At 55.1% G+C, this 17,184-nt stretch overlaps 1 protein-coding gene across 5 annotated transcripts; it reads right to left on the bottom strand.

The window, feature by feature from the left end:
- Positions 1–2,588: 2,588 nt before the first annotated feature.
- On the bottom strand, positions 2,589–16,889 carry Slc38a3 (solute carrier family 38 member 3). 5 transcript variants are annotated; one of them, XM_004834085.4, is made up of 17 exons: positions 16,740–16,889; positions 16,281–16,481; positions 8,873–9,024; positions 8,689–8,770; positions 8,407–8,522; positions 7,784–7,857; positions 7,607–7,699; positions 7,432–7,513; positions 6,271–6,353; positions 6,129–6,187; positions 5,786–5,947; positions 5,632–5,711; positions 5,276–5,376; positions 4,919–5,043; positions 4,691–4,835; positions 3,571–3,674; positions 2,589–3,482 (listed from the first exon to the last, which is right to left on the bottom strand). In XM_004834085.4, the coding sequence occupies exons 3-17, from the start codon at positions 8,971–8,973 to the stop codon at positions 3,378–3,380; spliced, it is 1,512 nt and encodes a 503-aa protein (XP_004834142.1). In that variant the 5' UTR covers positions 8,974–9,024; positions 16,281–16,481; positions 16,740–16,889; the 3' UTR covers positions 2,589–3,377. The 5 variants fall into 5 exon arrangements, with proteins under 5 accessions (XP_004834142.1, XP_087042237.1, XP_087042236.1 ...); XM_087186111.1 differs by having other exon boundaries at positions 8,873–8,955; XM_087186110.1 differs by having other exon boundaries at positions 16,602–16,816.
- Positions 16,890–17,184: the final 295 nt, after the last annotated feature.

Here is a 17,184-nt window from a genome sequence, read left to right as displayed (position 1 = left end):
TTTGGCCTCAGGGCTTTGCACTGGCCTGATCCCACAGACTGGAACATTCCCCCGAAGGGCTCCACATGGCTTCTTCTCTTTCCTAGTTTCTATTTTAGTGAGGCCCACCCTGATCCCCCTCCCACCCCCTGTTTCCCATTGCCCTTGCCTTGATGTTTTTACTGCCCACTGTACTGAGTATCTTCTGATCTTTTTTTTTTCCTTCTGATCTTTTTTGAGACAGGGTCTCATTGTGGATTCCAGGCTGGCCTTGAACTCACTATGTAGCCAAGGCTGGCCTTGAACTTATGGTGAGCCTCCTGTCTCGGCCTCCTGAGTGTTGGTATTGCAGGTATGCTTCACCAGGATCAACAGTACTGACCATCTTCTAACCAGCAATATAATTTAGTGGTTATGTTTACTAGCTCTGTTCTGAACCTAGTTCCACATCTAGTATGGAGGTGCAAAAGGCAGAGGTCATCACTTGGCTCCCGCTTGTACTTCAGTGCTATAAGAGTACTGGGGCCTTACAGACTCTCAGTATATAGCAGTAGAATGACTGAGGGTATGGCTCAGTGGTAGAACACTCACCTAGCTGCAAAAGACCTGGTCTCAAACCCCAGCACCACAAAAACAAAATATGTGTAGAATAAACGAACCTCTTTTCAATTGAAAGGTGAATGTGTGCATGTACACGTGCATGAGGAGGGTGTGCGCAGGAGGATCAACATGCTTCAGTCCCTTTTTTTAGTCTGCATTATCTTCAACTTTTACAAAAAGCAGCCACAAGAAAAAAAAATGAAAAGAAACACAGATGACCCTTGTGCTGGACTTTCTGGCTGCTCTATTGTGTCACTATTCTAAATAAAACAAAATTTTTCGATTTTGGAGGGGTATTAAGGATCAAACCCTGGGGTGCTTTACCACCAAGCTTCATCTCCAGCCCCCTTTTTATTTTTAATTTTGAATCAGTGTCTCATTAAATTGCCCAGGCGGGACTCGAACTTGCCATTCTCCTGACTCATCTCCCTAAATGCAGAGATTACAAGGCATGCACTACTGAGTTTGGCTGGAATAATTTTTTAAAAGTGTAAAGAGGCCAGGGATGTAGCTCAGCAGCTTCTTGGCAAGCTTGAGCCCCTGAGTTTGATTCCCAGTACCAAAAAAAAACACAAAAGCATAAAGGAAGGAAAAACCTGTAAAATTTTCAAGGCACAAGAACATGCATGCTTAATGATGCTCAAAGGCCTGCCTATCCATCCTCACTGGAGCTGTATATGGCTGGAAATTGGCAGGGACAAGGGACACATTTTCACACAGACATATTGGCATATGGCTCTTGAATCTAGGTGTGGGCACATTACCTGTCCCTATCCTGATGGAGGAGTCCTGACTGGGCAGGCAGCTGTGGGCTGGGGCTAATATTATCAGATCCTCCTGGTTAGGCCTGGTACCCTCTGCTGCTCTGTCCTATGCCTTCTGTGGATGGAGTATGTGAAAAGACTCCCAAAGCCTGCCTACAGGACAGATTCTGACCTTTTTTGTCCACATACTCCAGGAGCCAAGGGTTCCCCACATGATGGGGAAGAGCCCAGAGATTCCTGAGAACAGCCTCACTACAGGGTGCCATGGGCTGCATTCACCTCTAGGCCAGTGTCCAGCTCTTTCCTGGGGCCTCAGGACTCCTGAGTGATTCTCCAGGCAGGAGTCAGGTGCCTGGGGCTGATGGGAATGGGACTCAGGAAGTTCCCCTATGCCCAGCTGGCACTGCCATGGGCCAGGCAGCCACCAGCTTGAGTAAGCTCTTTCCCAAGCTGGCAGCTGCATTGCAAGTTAAAATTGGACCCTGGTGCAGGGTCTCTCCTAATGAGGTTTTGGTTTTTTTTGGTACCCGGGATCGAACTTGGGTCCTTGTGCTTGCGCAGCAGGCAGCAAAACCACTGAGCTAAATCCCCGGCCCTCCTAATGAGGTTTTGATGCCAAGGCCTGGGCAGCTCATCCTGCTGTGCTGCAGCTGCTTTGGGTCTGCCAGAGGCAGGGGGCCGCTTCCTAGTTCACCCAGGCAGGACACTTGAGCTGCTTACCTCCTTGCAGCCTCTGTGGGGCCTTGGACTCCCCCCACCCCCAACATACCTTTATTTGCAGTGGATTTTACTATAATAAAAAAGATCAGCTCAACAGGACACAAAATCCCTCGACTTTGGTCCCCAGATTCAAGACATGAACAGAGGGTTGACATGACAGCCTGGAGCCAAGTGAGAGCAGGGGGCCTTTCCTGGGGCTTCTGCAGGGCTCAAACCCTCCATGAAGCTGCTGGGAATGCACCTCACGTTGCCTCCTTCCGGAGGCCTCTCTCTGTTCCGCTTCCTGGAGCCTCATTAATTCCTTCCCACCTCACCCGTGAGAAAGCAGGTCTGTGCTGAGCTTGGCTCAGGCCCAGCCTGGAGCCGGGTCTGATGCCACTGGTTGGTTTAGGAGGAAGGAGGTGGGGGAGGGGGTCTTGCCCTGTCCTCATCCAGGCAAGGAGGTCCTCCATCACCATCCATGTCCTACCCCAACCTCACTTTCCAGAAACCCAGAGGCCATAGAGACCAAGAATATCAATACAATAGGTTTTAAGTATAAGGTTTATAAAAGAGCCGCCAGCCTCCCCAGCCCTGCTCCAGCTGGGCCCTGGGATTTTTAGCTCCCAAGGCAGGACACTGGGCTCAGAGCTTCTTCCCCCAGTAGTGGAATGTGAGCTATGGCCCAGGCTTGTGGTTCGGGGGGCCCAGCCTCCCCGGGACTGGTGATGGGATAGGCAGGGATCCCTTGGTGCCCACAACAGCCCCATCCTCAGCAGAATTTGCTGGTCCTAGCCATGGGGTAGAGTGAGGTTTCCTCCTGGCGGGAGGACAGAAGAAGAGGACAAGAGTATCCAAGGGTATGAGGCCCCATGTCTGAAAGGGGCCAAAGGGATAGAAAAAGGGAAAACAGGTGGGCTAGAGGAGATGAGGCTTTAGGGTGCAGACTCTGGCCTTGCAGCAGGGCGAGGGGTTGGCTACAGGTCTAGCTTCTGACTCTGTGTGCCCTAACAGACCTCAGGAAGCAGCTACTGGGCCTCAGCATATGCAGCTAAGGGCATGATGGGTTTGGGTGGGATCTGAGGTGACAACTCTACCTTGTTCCCAGCTCAGGGAGCCTCTGCAGCTCTACAGCCCCTCAGGTAGTAGCCCAAAGTGTTTGGTCCTGGCTCTTTAAGGAAAACCTTCCAAGGAGAGGAAACAGGCCAAGCCAAATGCCATAGTGTTTAAAAACGTGCCATTCTCCCTTTCTTTTTCCCCTTGACTGGCCACTGGATGGGGAGGGGCTGGGGAGTCCGAGAGGACATGAGGATGAGTAAACAGAACAGGGGAATCCTAGTGGCTTCCTCCGTGCTGGCTGTTTCCTGAGACCCAGTCAATGATGATGAAGCTCAGGCTCATGGTCATCAGCAAGAGGCCAAGCAGAGCGAAACACAGGGCCTGTGGGGCCAGAAGTAAAGGTCAGGTCTGAGATCAGGGCAGCCCCTTAGCCCCACACCAGCCTGCTGGCTTCTAGGCCCCCTCGCACCAGGATTTTGGGGGTAGATCTTGCAGGCTCCTTTTCGGTGGGGATTATTCGGAAGTAGAAGATGGCAGGGAAGATGAAGATGAGGCATGGGGCAGATGTGGCACCTGCAAAGAACAAAGCATGGGCACCATTGGCTCAAGTCAGGCTCTAGGCTGAGATTGGAGCAGACCTTCAGTGAGATCAGCCATTCCTTGTTGGAGCTGTTTTACTGTACTTGGGAGCTCTGCATGGGCCAACCTCTCACCTTGTTCTATGAAGAAGAACAATGTCAGTGAATGAAACCAGCAATGAGGAAAGCAGGTTATGGTAGAAAGATGGATAGGATGTTGGGTTCCAGAATGCAACTTGCTACAGTAGCATTTTTCCCCCTTAGTGCTGGGGATTGAACCCAGGGTCTTTGTGCTGAGCCACACCCCTGAAAACTTTTAAACACTTCAACACAGGACTCACTAAATTGCTAAGTTGCCCAGGTTGGGCTCCAACTTCCAATCTTTCTTCCTCAGCCTCCTGAGTGCTGGGATTATAGGCATGTGCCACCATGCCTGGTCCCAAAGAGATCTTTTTTCTTTTTTGGAGGGGGTGAAGGTGTGTGTGTGGGGGTCTCATTATGTTGCCCAAGATGGCCTCAAACTCTTGGGCTCAAGTGGTCCTCCTGCCTCAGTCTCCCCAAATGCTAGGACTACAGGTATGTGCCACTATGCCCAGCCCAGCCCTGACCTCTGAGGTTCACCTGTGTTCCCCAGCAAGGAAGACTGACTGACTCAATGGTTCTGAGCCTTCAAAAAGGATTGAAGCCAGGCTTGGTGGCCCATGCTTCTAATCTCAGCACTTGAGAGCCTGAAGCAGGAGGATCACTGTAAGCTTGAGGTCAGCCTGGGCCTCAGTGAGTTCAAGACCAGCCTGAACTACATTGTGAGATCCTGTCTTAAAAAAAAAAAAAAGGATTGTCCTTGCAGCCTCAAGGACAAAAGTTCAGATGGGAAGCCAAAATAAAAATGTGAGCATGGCCAGCAGCCATCACTTAAATGTAAGGTGTGAACTCAGGAATTTGCCAGGATTTGTAGAAGCGGAATTGCTCTGAGGCAATACTTTCAGTTTCACAGCAGGGCCAGACTCTTACCAATGATCCCAAAGATGCCCAGGATGTTGGGGGCGAAGATAACCAGCAGGTTGATACAAGTGAGTAGGACAGTGGCAATGAGCACATGCCGAACCCAGCTGAACTCCTGGTTCTGAAATAGTATCTGTTGGATGGCACGGCGCACCTGGGGGCAGGTAGGGACAGCCATCAGCCTGCTGGTCCTGTCAGTCCATCCCCAGGGGCCCCACCATCAGCCCACTGGCTCACCGGGAAGAGAACGATTGGCACCGTGAGTGTGACTGCTGTCAGCACAGCCACGCGAACACACAGGATCAGCACATCAAACGGGTCCACCTGGCTGTAGGTGTGCAGTAGCTCTGACTCCACCCTGTCTGTGGCGAGCAGGGAGGGTGGTCAGCAGGCTAGGGGGCATTGGACTCTGAGCTGCCCGGTGGACCCTGACATTGAGGGGAGTAGTACTCAGACTCATCCCCACAGCTGGAGGGCACAAATCAGGTATCACACACCTAATAAACACCTACAGTACACAAGGTACCATAGCCGCAGTCCAGCCCCTGCTTCCCAGCCTGGCCTCCACCCCTGCCCCTGCTGGTCCAACCATACCGTAGAAAGTGAGATAGCCGAAGAGGGCAGCCAGGAAGTACATGACATACATGACGGTGATGGACAGGTTGGAGACGTGCTGCATTTTCCTCTTTGTGGGGCTGTAGGGCATGGGAGAAGGCTTGGTAACCAGTTGGGCCACACCAGGAAATCCCACAGCCCCCAGTCTCATTGGCATCCTCACTATTCAGCAGCAAGGGCGTCTCTTTCTTACCTCCATCCCCACCATGGCAGCCATGGAGATCTCTGATCAGATGACTGGGGTCTTGTCATCTCCCCTCAACATGAACCCACATCCTTTCTCCCCAAACTAGCTGAGGGCAGTCCCGACCCTTCTCCCAGCCCCAGACACCTACTCCTTGAGCTCTGTATAGATGGGCAGCACCTCAGGGTGGCAGACGAAGGCGAAGGCCATTATGGGGATGGTGTATGCTGTCTGGGGACATATGGGATTGTGTCAAGGGAGCACCCCAACAAGGCCTTCCCGTCCCTGCCCTGGCCTGTTGGGACCTGTGAGTTGAGGGTGAAGTAGCTCGGGGTACAGAGGGCAGCAGCCTCAGGCTCGCCCTGCAGCTGTGCCTTCTCAGCCACCTCCATGTGGCTGAAGTTGCCTGTGATGTTGGTCAAGTTGGAGGGCAACGGGCAGGGCACTTGGAACTTTTTGTAGATGACCTGGGGTGGGGAGAGATGTGGGTATCAGAGCCAGGCTAGGATTCCTGCAAAGTCACCATGAAGCCACATCTAGATTGGGACTGGAGGGGTCACATTCTGACTCAGGCTTCCCAGAGATGCCCTCCCTCTCCGTCTGACAGGGCAATCTGCCCTTCCTTGACCAACATGGAGGATAACTTACTGCAATTAAGAAGAACACCATGCAGCTAAGAGAGAAGCCACTGGAGTAGCCCAGGTAGCCTGCAGAGGGAGGGGATGCTATGAGACTGGGACCACCACTGTCCCTCCAAAATCCCTCCAGGGCCTAGCACTGCTACACCTACCAAGCTGCCGCATCAGTGCCAGGGGCAGAATGACAGTGACAGACACCAGGATCACCAGGTAGTTCCCATTCAGGTACCAGACCCTGCAGGGACAAGAGTATGGAGCCAGGGTCAGAGCCCACTCAGTCTGGGGTGGGACCTCTTGCCTTCCCCAGTTGGAGTTACTATGGGGCCTACTGAGGAATATTTAGCCATATCTCTTAGTCTCCCCATGCCATTCTGCAGAATGGGTGCGCCTCAGAATCCTGTGTGATGTAAGAACAAGGGCTGGGCCTGGCACCTAGCTCTTGCTCCTGACCCTTGCAAATGCAGTCCCTGCTGGTGTTTTTCTGACACATGCAGGCCTGAGCTCAGCCTTGAGGGAGCAGGGAGGGAGGCAGGGATCTGGCTCTGGGAGGAGCTGTGTTTGCCACGGAGTCTCAGGACTTGCTGATAACCTATACCTCTTGTAGTCTCTCCTGGCATCTGGGTCTTGCATCTTCCGCCCCTCCTCTACCCATTGGAAATAGACACAGGGCACAGGGAGACAGGGAGAAAGGGAATAAAGGCCAGGACCATCCTTCTAGGGCAAACCCAAAGGCCAGTTTGTTCTGCATGAGGGGCTGAATCCTCACCCTTTTCTGCCACCTAGAGCTGCTCCCAGCTACACAGCCCTTTTGCTCCCCTGAGCCAGGCTGCCAAGAGCAGAGCCTGCCCATTTCCTCTCTCTCTCCAACCCGCAAAATAAGGTTGGTGCCCAGTGAGTGCTAGCAGTCTGAAGTGATGGGCAACTAGGACACCTGGTTTAATCTCAGGGGGAGGAGGGGAGGCTGACCTCATGATCAGGAATAGCAGGTACTTAGAATTAAGCCCGTGGCTCTTCTGCTCATAGATGGGGCATGGGGGGCACTAGAGCCAGGCAGGGCCCAGATCCTCAGCCTTACCTTACCCTTTGCCCCATGTGCTTCTTCCTGGCAGGTTCCAGGAGGGGGCACATAAACAAGTAGGAACTGAATGGTGGCTCTGCTGGCACCTCTAGTGCCCCTCCATCAGTCGTGTGTTATGTTTTCTTTTCAGCCGTGTGTTTTCTCTTTCTCCCCCACAAGCCCAGTCTGGGCCTCTGAGGTCTGTGGTGTACATGGGGGGACTAGGGCCTCCCACCCTCACCCGCCCTGGGCTCACAAGGTCTGCTTCTCCAGGTTCAGGAAGGTGAGTATGACAAGAGGCAGCTCAGACTTGATGATGTACAGGTAGCTGGACATGGCTGGGGAAAGGGGGCAGGTGCTGGGGTCAGGTGAACCAGTGAGGCTTCAGACCTGTCCACCTCCACTACCCTCCACCTAGTCATCAGCCTCACCTCCAATGTTCTGTAGTGTGATGGCCAGAGCTGCCACCAGCTTTCCAGGGGTCCCAAAGGCACGGTAGCCCAGCTGCTCATAGGCGCGGATGCCTGTGGGAACAGGGGTCAGGACAGGCAGGGGAGCTGGCCCATCCAGCCCAGCCCCATCCCTCTGTGGGCTGGTGGGAGGCTCACCCACAATCCCAGAGGACTTGAGAAGCAAGTGGATGGAGTAGCTAGAGAGCAGGGCGATCGCCGTCAACAGGAACCTGGGGAAGATGGAGAGAAAGCGGCCCCTGGCTGGAAGAGGGAGGGACTCAAGGAAGCCTTCATGGAGAGGTTATCTGTGACCTGAATGTTTAAACCCCAAAAGGTGTGGATTCAAGCTCAGCAGGCCCCAGGAATGGTGAAAACCACACTATTTGACCCAGGCAGGACATGACCCAGAAGGGACCTCAGGGTCAGGAATGCCTGTGACTGTCCTCTGAGCACCACCTCCCTTGGTGTCCCTGGGACAAACATGTTTTCTATTCAGGCTGTAGGGCAGAGCCCCCAGGTCAAGGACATGTGTGCCCACAGAGGCCTGGCCATGGGGTTCAGCTGTCATGTGTAAACGTTGTCGCAGCACAGACACAGGCCTGTGATGGTGGCTCCGTGTTGTGACTTCAGTGGGTTTACTGGGCATAGAGGTATATTTATCTGGCTGTGGGTGTTTTTGCAGCTGTGGTTTGGACAGGGAACTGGGAGGGTCCTGGGAGGTCATGGTGTGTGGCTTGTTCAGGGATCCCATCTTCAGGAGGTTTGCTGAGGGCACTCACAGGAAAAGGATGATGCCTGTGTTGGCCATGGCATAGGCGAGCCCCAGGATGCCACTGCCCATGATGGCGTTGCTGAGGTTGAACACTGACATCCCGAATGATGTTTTCCCCTCGAACTGTGGGCACCAGAGTGGGGTGGGGAGGCATGGGGAATCAGCAAGGTGTGGTGGCATCTTGGCCTTCCCCTCCCTGTCCTTTGGCCTCCTGTTGCTGCCCCAGAGCACCTCATTACTGTGTCCAAGCTCCCCACACTGCCCCCAAGCCCTCAGCCGCCCAGCTCACATCTGTGAAGTGCGGCTCCTTGCTGGGGCTTTTCTGCAGGAAGCCTTTGCTCTCCACACAGCTCTGTCTGGGGTCCTCCACCCTGCAGGCACAGGCCAGGGGAAGGGGGCTCAGCTCCAGCCCTGGGCTCTGTGCCCTTGTCTTGTGCTGTCCTTAGCCTCCACTGGGTTCCTCTTCTACTTACCTCTGGTTGTCGGCTTCAGGAATACCAACTGGGAGCAGCCCCTCCAAGTGTCTGCCATTGGGCACCAGCTCTACCATCTCCGTCTGCAGAGGCGCGTCCATGGCTCAGGACCACCCCAGAAGCACCGCTCTCACACCAACACTGTCAGGTGTCTGTGGAGCAGCATCAATCCCTCTACTTATTTCTCCCCTTAGGCCCACACTCCATCTCCTACCCCAGGCAGTGGCCGTAGCACACCTCCCAGAAGGTCGCCCAGGACACATACATACAGCTCTGCCAGTCCCTTTCTGCATCTGCCTTTGTGGGTGCAGAGCTTGGACACCCAAGTTCCCCACCTTATACATCCCCTACACACACCAGGCCAGGCAAGTCATTGGTCCTGTTTCTCCATCTGTGAAGAGAGGGTCATCTGGATAATCTGAGTTGGGAGCTCAGTAGGATCAGGACTGCTGGATGCAGAATCCTAGGCCTTCAGACCCCAGTTGAGGCATCCAACCTGGGCTGCCTCTCCCTGCACAGAAGTCCTGGGAGGTAGTTTCCTGCCCTTTTCCTGCCAGGGGCTTCCTGGCCAACCTAGAATGGCACTGCCTGATGGCTAGATGCCCCGGGAGAGGGTGAGGGCTGTGGGCCCTGTTCCCAGCTGCCCGGCGGGCACCGCTGGCAGCCAGAACAAAGGGTCCTCTGTGGGCTGTGAGCTGGCACTGGGAACTGCAGGCACAGAGGCTGCCCCCTCCCCTGAAGCCAGGAGGCCTGAGGCAGTGCTGGGTAGCTGGACACCTGGGCCCTTCCCGCCTGGGTGTGGGGCATTTCCAGGAAATAGGTGTTAGAGGTCCCAGTTCTATACCATACAGTCCTCATCCTCCACCCAGCCTTGGCCTTGAAGCCCTGCTCTCCTTCCAGCTTCTCCTCTCCTGCCAGGGAGCCCCAACCCTCAGGTGCCACCACCCAGGGCTACATCCTCTCAAAGGTATTGGCATAGCTGGTTGCTTTGAGCCCCTGGCTGGAAGCTCAGGGCCTCGGCCAGCTGAAGAGGAGCCTGGATTGCCAGATCAGTGTCCCTTCTTGGTTCTCAGGGCTTGGCTCTGTGGGGCCTCAAAGGATCCAGCTTCTCTCCTCCTCCTCCTCCCTGGCCCAAGCATGGCCCAAAGGACTCACTGGGCCCTCTCCCACCATCAAGGCCAGGACTCACCTACCCCATGCCCAGTAGGTGTCTGGGAACAGTGAACCTAGGGTCTATAGGACATCGTGGAGGTCACACCAGCAGCTAGCAGGAGAACTGAGCCAGGGTAGGGTAGCTCTGCCAGAGAGGATGGCAGGAGCCTGATCTTGAGGCCATGCCCCATGCTCTGCTTGGGAATTCTAAATCCTGTCCTAAATATCCCCCTTTCCAGTCCAGACTATGATGGTCTCAGGTTTGCTCGTCTTTTTTTTTTAAACAGGGACTTGCTATGTAGTTCAGACTGGCCTCAAACTCATGGCAATCCTGCCTCAGCCTCCCAAGTGCTACGATTATAGGTGTACACCACCACATCCAGCTCAGATCTGAACTTGAAACTTGAACTTAGTGCTCAGGGCTAGAGTGAAAAGGGGAGCTGGAAGCCAGGCATGGTGATGCATGCCTGTAATCTCAGCACCGAGGCTGAGGCAGGAGCATTGCAAGCTCAAGAGTCAGTATGGGCAACACAGTGAGACCCCATCTGAACAAAAAAAAAAAGGGAAAGGAGAGGAGAGGAGAAAGAGCAGGAAAGGCAAGGCCAAGCAAGGGGAGCTGGGCTTCGGTCTCACGTCATGATCAGAGGACCTCTCCTCCATCAGCCCAGGCTAAAACTCAGATCTCTGCACCGCAGCCCTGCGGACCCCACACTTGGCACCATACCTGCCTCTGCCACTTCGGCCACCAGCCCACTCATGACAATGTCCATATCTCTGCCTGGCCACTTCCCAGAGGGCAGCCTATCCTCATGCCTCTGTGCCATTTGTGCCCCTCCGCACCCCACCTGGCATGCGGGTGGCAGTGCTGGGTCTCCAGAATCTCTCCAGAGAGCCCCCTGGCACTGTTTCAGACTGCCTTTGCCTGGTCTGGCCCAGGGCAAGTTGGGACAGGCCCTCTAGAGTGCTGAGTAGGCAGCGGGGACAAAGCATCATTTTCTGCCACAGTGGCTGGTGCCCGGCTGGCTTGGGCTGCTGTGGGTAGGAGTGCATCAGGCTCTGGCTAAGGTGTTTCAGGAGGACACTAACAGCCAGGCACTGCTTCCAGGGTCAGAGCAGAGCTGTGGAGGTGTGTGAGGGTCAGGGTCCCTATCCACCCTACCTGATGGGGGCCCAGACTCCAGAAGCTGATGGCTGTTCCTGCCAGTCATTGCTGACTCTCAGGCCCCAGAGAGATATGGAATATGCCACCTCAGTGGCCTCCAGTCTGGAAGGGATTGAAAACAAATCCCAAAGTCTACCCTTCCATACTACCCTGGAGCTCCTATACAACTGAATGTGAGCCACATTGTGCTGAGACTCAAAAAAGGGGAAATGGCAGTGACTGGGGCTGTAGCTCAGTGATAGAGCCTTTGCTTAGCATACATGAGACCCTGGGTTCAATTTTCAGCACTGGAAAAAAAAATAGTTGAGGTGAGAGGGAGATGTCAAGAAGGGTTTCCTAAAGGAGATGATGAAACCAGTCCTCACATTCCCGTAGGAGCTCCTGAGATACCAAATAGGAAAGAATCTCAAAAAGAAGACAAAGTTTGGGCAGAGGCCCTGAGGTGTGGTACGAGGTGAGGGTGGACTGGAGATTCTGTGGCTACAGACATACATGCCTGGTACAGCCTTAAACACCAAGGTCTTTACTCTAGTCAAGGGTGGGCCAGAGGGCTGGGGGGTCAGTGGAGAATTAGGTCTGGCCTCACTTTGGGACCCCAGCCATTCCCGGAGACTGCTAGCCCATCTTTGACTGCAGCCACCCCTCAGGCCTACTGCCTCCCAGGCTCCTGACCCCTTGAGTTAGGGCAAACTCAGGGGAGAGCCCCTGAAGACAGGAAGATACAGCAAAGCCTGGCTCACAGTGGTGTGAACCTGGGCCATAGCCTGAGGCTGTAGCCTCACCTGGCCCAGCCTCAGTTGTGTGGCCATGGGCAGAGCACCCCCCAGTCAGGACCTCAGTATCCCCCAAAATCTAGATGTCCTGTGCAGACACAGTGAGGAATCTCCATGGGGCCTTTGTCTCCAGAGCAGGCCATGAGTGCCCAGAGAAGGGTCAGGCATTAGGCAGGGAGATCACCGTGACCTTGCCCAGGTCATCAGAATTGTATTCATCATAGCAGCAGCGTGGGCCCAGGCAGCAAACCAATAGCCTGGCCCACCGCTCTGGGACCTGTTTGTTCTGTTGGGAGATAAGAGCCAGGAGTGGCAGGTGCCACAAGATGGTGCAGCAGGTAACACTTGCCCACGTGGGCATCACAGAGTGAGAAGCCACATGCTGCAGGTGTTGAGTTTGGCTAATTTAAGACTTCCTGGCCTAGGAATTCAGGCCACAAAGGGGTGGCTGCTTGCATCAGCTAATATAGAAAGCCTACCCCTCTGTCCTGGAGTCAAAGTCCTTGAAGTCCCTAGGGCTCTGAGCCCTGATTTCCTCCCCAGTGCTTAGGAACTTAAATGGGGCTGCAGTGGTAGACTGGCTACAGGGAGAAGCCACTCTGTCCTTCCCTTGGTCCTATGGCCATAGGCATCAGTGGGAACTTACAGCAATAGCCCAGGCTTTCTGAGTCTGAGAAGCCCCAGTTCAGCATACACTGGACAAGAAGCTTGAGGGTCTGCTGTGATTATCTCTGAGTAAGGACTGTTTCTACTCCTAGCTCAGCCCATCCTCACCACCCTCCTCCTTGGCTGAGAAGGGTTCCCCTCCCAGCACCCATCTGGACAACTACCCCTCTGCCCATCTGCTTCTCCAGGCTTCCAGAAAAGACACCCCCTTTGACAAACCAGGCACAGTTAACCACAGGGGTTGTGGAGAGCTGATGTGGAGGTCAGGGGTGAGGGCTATCAGTGGGAGGCCATTAGAACAGGAGAGAGTACTAAAAGACACCCCTTCCCCTTCCCCTGGGTCACAACTCCAAATTTTGGTCCCAGTCTCTTATCTGCCACTCTCTCACTGTCAAAAACAACATGACACCACACAAGTGGAAAGTGTGCAATCAGCACTGGACTGGTTCTGAAGGAATGATATGCATGAGGGCACATCTAGGGAAAGACTGATGGCCCAAGATTGGCATCTGGTCACACAAATCTCTCATCCCCCAGCTCTCTCACCCTGGGATCTGGGGTCTGCATTTCTGTGTTCTCAGCATCCGGAGGTACTTAGGAGGATCTGAGAGGTCCAGCTGGGGCCGGAAGGTAGACTTTCCTGTGACAGGGTACATTTCCTAGAAGCCCAGCTGGTGCTTAATGGCCACCTCAGCTTTCCCTCCCACTCAGCCCTGGACCCTCTACCCTCAGGCTGCCTCCAGCAGAGGTTACAGCCAGGGCGTCTGGGTTCAAGACTGGCCAGAGCCAGCAGCAACCCCTCCTCCACTCCATCGCCAGCCTGCTGAGAGGGACGTGCAGCCAGAGGCCCAGCTGAGGCAAAGGACAGGACATCATGTGACTGTGGCCCCCCAGGGGCAGGGGAGACCCTGCGCCAGCCAACCCATCTTCCTCCCTGCTGACCCGGAATCCCCTGGAGGCAGCCAAATATTTTGACAGCCGGATTTCTAGCCCCAAAGAAAGCTGGAACACAGGTCTCGGGCAGCTCAGGACTCATTGGAGACCCTGATGGGGGTGAGGCGGGGCAGGAGGGGCTGTCTAAAGGCAAGGCCAGCCTGGAGGAGGGATGATATCCAAAGTCAGGAAGAAGCAGAGAGACCAGGCAGAGAAAACACACACATTCAGTACATGCACTCATGTACACTGATCTAGACAGACACATAGAAAGAGGCCCAGGGAACTAGAGAAATGTAGATGGATACAGGACACAGAGAAAAGCACAGAGACAAAAACCATATGCAGATAGGTGGATAGACATTCAGAGAGGGAGACACACAGAAAACTAGAGAGGTGACACGACTAACCAGTTAGAGATAGCCAGATGAAAAAAGAGACAATAAGACTGCAAAAGATGGCAAGAGACAGCTAGCAGAAGACAAAAGAGGGGGCCGGGGATTTAGCTCAGTGGTTTCGCCACCTGCTGTGCAAGCACAAGGACCTGAGTTCGATCCCTGGTACCAAAAAAGAAAAAGAAAAAGACAAAACAGGCCCCAGAAGGAAGGAGAAAGGGAACCAAGATGCCCACATGAAGGGGGCAGGAGGCCCAGTGGGTGTTGCGGGATGACCAGGCAGAACACCAGGTGACTATCATCTATATCTATCTACTTAATTTATCTATCTATCTATTTTTTTCGAGACAGGATCTTGCTATGAAGTTCAGGCTGGTTTAGAACTTGCTATGTAGATCATGCTGGTCTCAAATTTGAAGTGATCCTCCTGCCTGAGTCTCCTGAGTGCTGGGATCACAGGCATGCATCACACTTGGCTTGGGTGACTCTATAAGAAGGTCACCACTGTGCCTCTAGTTTCTGTTCTCACTGGCCAGTGCAATGACATCCAGAGGGTGGAGCCCAACCCACTAAAGCCACAAGACCAGGCTCAGTGAGGAAGCTCAGATTCCTAGTCCAACACCCAAGGCTTATCTGTAGGAACCATGGAGAAGATATGCAGAGATGACACCCAATTGAAGTGACTCCTGTTTTCAGTGGCCACACATATATGCAGACGTGCTGGCTGGGAGGCTGTGTACAGGACGTAGCCTGCAGAGCGGAAATTCAAAACCAAGTCACCCTAGGCTACTGGCAGGAAAGCTCCTCCTGCCCCAGCAGCTGGTCTTTCCCTTTGGCCCCTAGAAGCCCTGCCTGGCCCTCTAGAGCCGCACCCTGCCTTCCCATGTCTGTCCTCTCTCCAGGATCAAAAGCCCACCTCTTCAGTACTCTTCCACCCACAAAACTGACTTCGTAAGTCACAGAGTAGGTGCTTAGTAAGTATTGTCGAATGGATGGAATGGGTTTAAGGCCCTTGGCAAGCCCTGAGCCCATTTTACCTGCTCTGAGTGGGTCCTGGCTCCACAGGGCCCCCATCTTACTACAAGCATATACTGCACATCTCATCCCAGCTTTCCTTGCACATAGATGCCAAAACTATACCTCCCCATGGCTGAGCACCCACCTCCCTTGCAATCACCTCTCCCTCAAGATGAATGTCTATCCCCACACCCAGCCCAGGGTATGTCCAGTTTGGCTTAGAATCCCTGTCTGACCTAGCCCAAAGACTGTGAACTACCTGCCTGTCTGGTCATGCCTGTTTTGCCATTTTCCTAGGGCTCTGGGGCTACTCACTAGGACAATGGCATGGCAGGAAAAACCAACTCTCGAGGTCTTGCCACCTGGATCCCTGGATGAGGAGGTCAGGTGGGCCTGTGACATGGGCCACAAGCACCAGCACTTGACAGAGTGCCTTGGGAGGCTAGTGAGGACCAGCACTCAGGTAGGATGAAGTTGTGAGATGCGTATTCCCACCCTCCATAGAGACACAGCCCTCTCCTCAACCCCCCAAGAAGTCAGAAATGACTCAGTCATTCCAGCCCTCTCTATCTGGTCGAATCCCCTCCTGATCCTTCCCACCACCCAGAGGCTTCCATGGCTGTGCTGAGTTCCCCCTTTCAAAACCAATGGCCCTTGGATCTCTGTTGCTTTCTGTCTCCCAGACTGAGAGTTCCCAGGGACTGGCCTTGGTGTCAGTAGCTAAGCCTCCATCCCAGTCCTGTTCTAAGGGTCTCTTTCAGGGTAGCCTTAGGCTGGTGGGAGGCAGGCATGGAAGGAAGGATAGGACTTGCAGGCTGAAAGATGGGCACCAGGCTGGGTGTCCTCCACTCTCCTCCAGGCACAAGGGACTTTGACTTGGCCCTCCTCAGGCCTGTTGCAGAACCCACACCCAGGCTCAGGTCGCTGTGGGGGTATGGGCACCCCCCCCCCCCACACACAAAGGTTTGCACCCCAGCCCCCTCCTCCGTTGTAAACAAATGCATGCATCTGCTGTGGCCAATGGAAGGGGCAAATCCAGCAGGGGCGGGGTCATGCAAACCAAGTCTGGGTTCCCTCCCTTAAAACGCGCAGGGCAGGCGGGCTCCAAAGCGCCCAGAGGCCAGGTAGGGAGGAGCGTATACACTTGTCCCGCCCTAAGGCAGCCAGCCACGCGAGCCCAGCGCCTGCCCTCCCCTTGGCCCCACCGCAGATGGCATAGGCTCTGGGGCCAGCATGTACCCCGCGGCCCCTTAGGCTTCCCGGCCCGATCTGCCCTGTTCCCCTGTCCAACGAGGCCGGGATAAATATACCCGGATTCCCGGCGTGCCAGCCGATTGCGCTGCCGTCAGGCGCCCGTCGGGGCAGCGCTCCAGGGACTGCTCTCCCAGCTCTCGGCCGCTCTCCCGGACGGACGCGCTCTCGCTGCCCCACGGACCTGGCTTAGGAAGCTGGCTGGTGCTGCTCGAGCCGCAGGCCCGGAAGCCACTGACCTCCTGCTGTCCAACTTTGCCCTGTAGAGAAGTCCAGCGTCGACGAGGCGCCCCTCCCAGGACCCTGCCTCCAGCTCCGAGCTGGGTCCCGACTGGCAGGGCCGTAGACCTGCACCTAGAGCGCGCGGGACTCCAACTCGCCTGTGGCTGGGGTGCCGGCCGGGGCCGCGGCGGGCCAGCGGAGCAACTCACAGCCCCCTAGGAACCCAAAGGGGACAGCAGGGCCAGTTCAGCCTTCCTGATGCCCCTGAGCTGGTGCGCCGACGTCCCCAGTGGTACCTGGCTTCGTGGGTGGGAAGGCGCGGCACTCCGCTAGCTCCAGCTGGTGCTGTCTGCTCGGCTCCCGGCTGAGCTCAGGGCTGCAACGGCGACAGCGGCGGCTGGGGATGAAGGGCGGCCGGCCCCGCCCCCGGCCCGCCCCCGGCCCGCCCCCGGCCCGCCAATCCCGGGTGGCCCTCGGGAGGAGGGGCTGGTCCGGGGAGGGGCGGGGGCCGAGCCCGGGAGAGCAGGAGCTCGAGGAAACCCCTAGGTAGGATAGCAGAGCTCGGGGAGGGCTCCCTGGAGGCTGGAGTGGAGGGATGCTTCAGACTAAAGTAGACCCTCTTTGAGGTCTCTGGTGTCCTCAACCCCGAATGCTCTGCCTTCATCTTCCTGAAGCCAGAAGGGTTTTTCAGGCAACAGGAGTAGGAACGGGGAAAAGCTTAACTTCAACGATGGGTGCTTT

Source organism: Heterocephalus glaber, unplaced genomic scaffold (genome assembly GCF_053883595.1).
Source record: "Heterocephalus glaber isolate CG9 unplaced genomic scaffold, H.glaber_assembly_v1.0 deba00001504, whole genome shotgun sequence".
Taxonomy (NCBI): Eukaryota; Metazoa; Chordata; class Mammalia; order Rodentia; family Bathyergidae; genus Heterocephalus; species Heterocephalus glaber.
Note: the sequence above shows the minus strand (reverse complement) of the source record. Positions and strands in the feature narration are given on the sequence as shown.

Bases quoted from the DNA above. Each gene is read 5' to 3' on its own strand.
- Slc38a3 (XM_004834085.4), bottom strand. From the start codon at position 8,973: ATGGACGCGCCTCTGCAGACGGAGATGGTAGAGCTGGTGCCCAATGGC. The intron at 8,523-8,688 runs GTGAGCTGGGCG...TGGTGCCCACAG, and splicing joins AGGAGCCGCACTTCACAGAT to TTCGAGGGGAAAACATCATT. The intron at 5,377-5,631 runs GTAGGTGTCTGG...CATGCCCTACAG, and splicing joins ATCTATACAGAGCTCAAGGA to CCCCACAAAGAGGAAAATGC.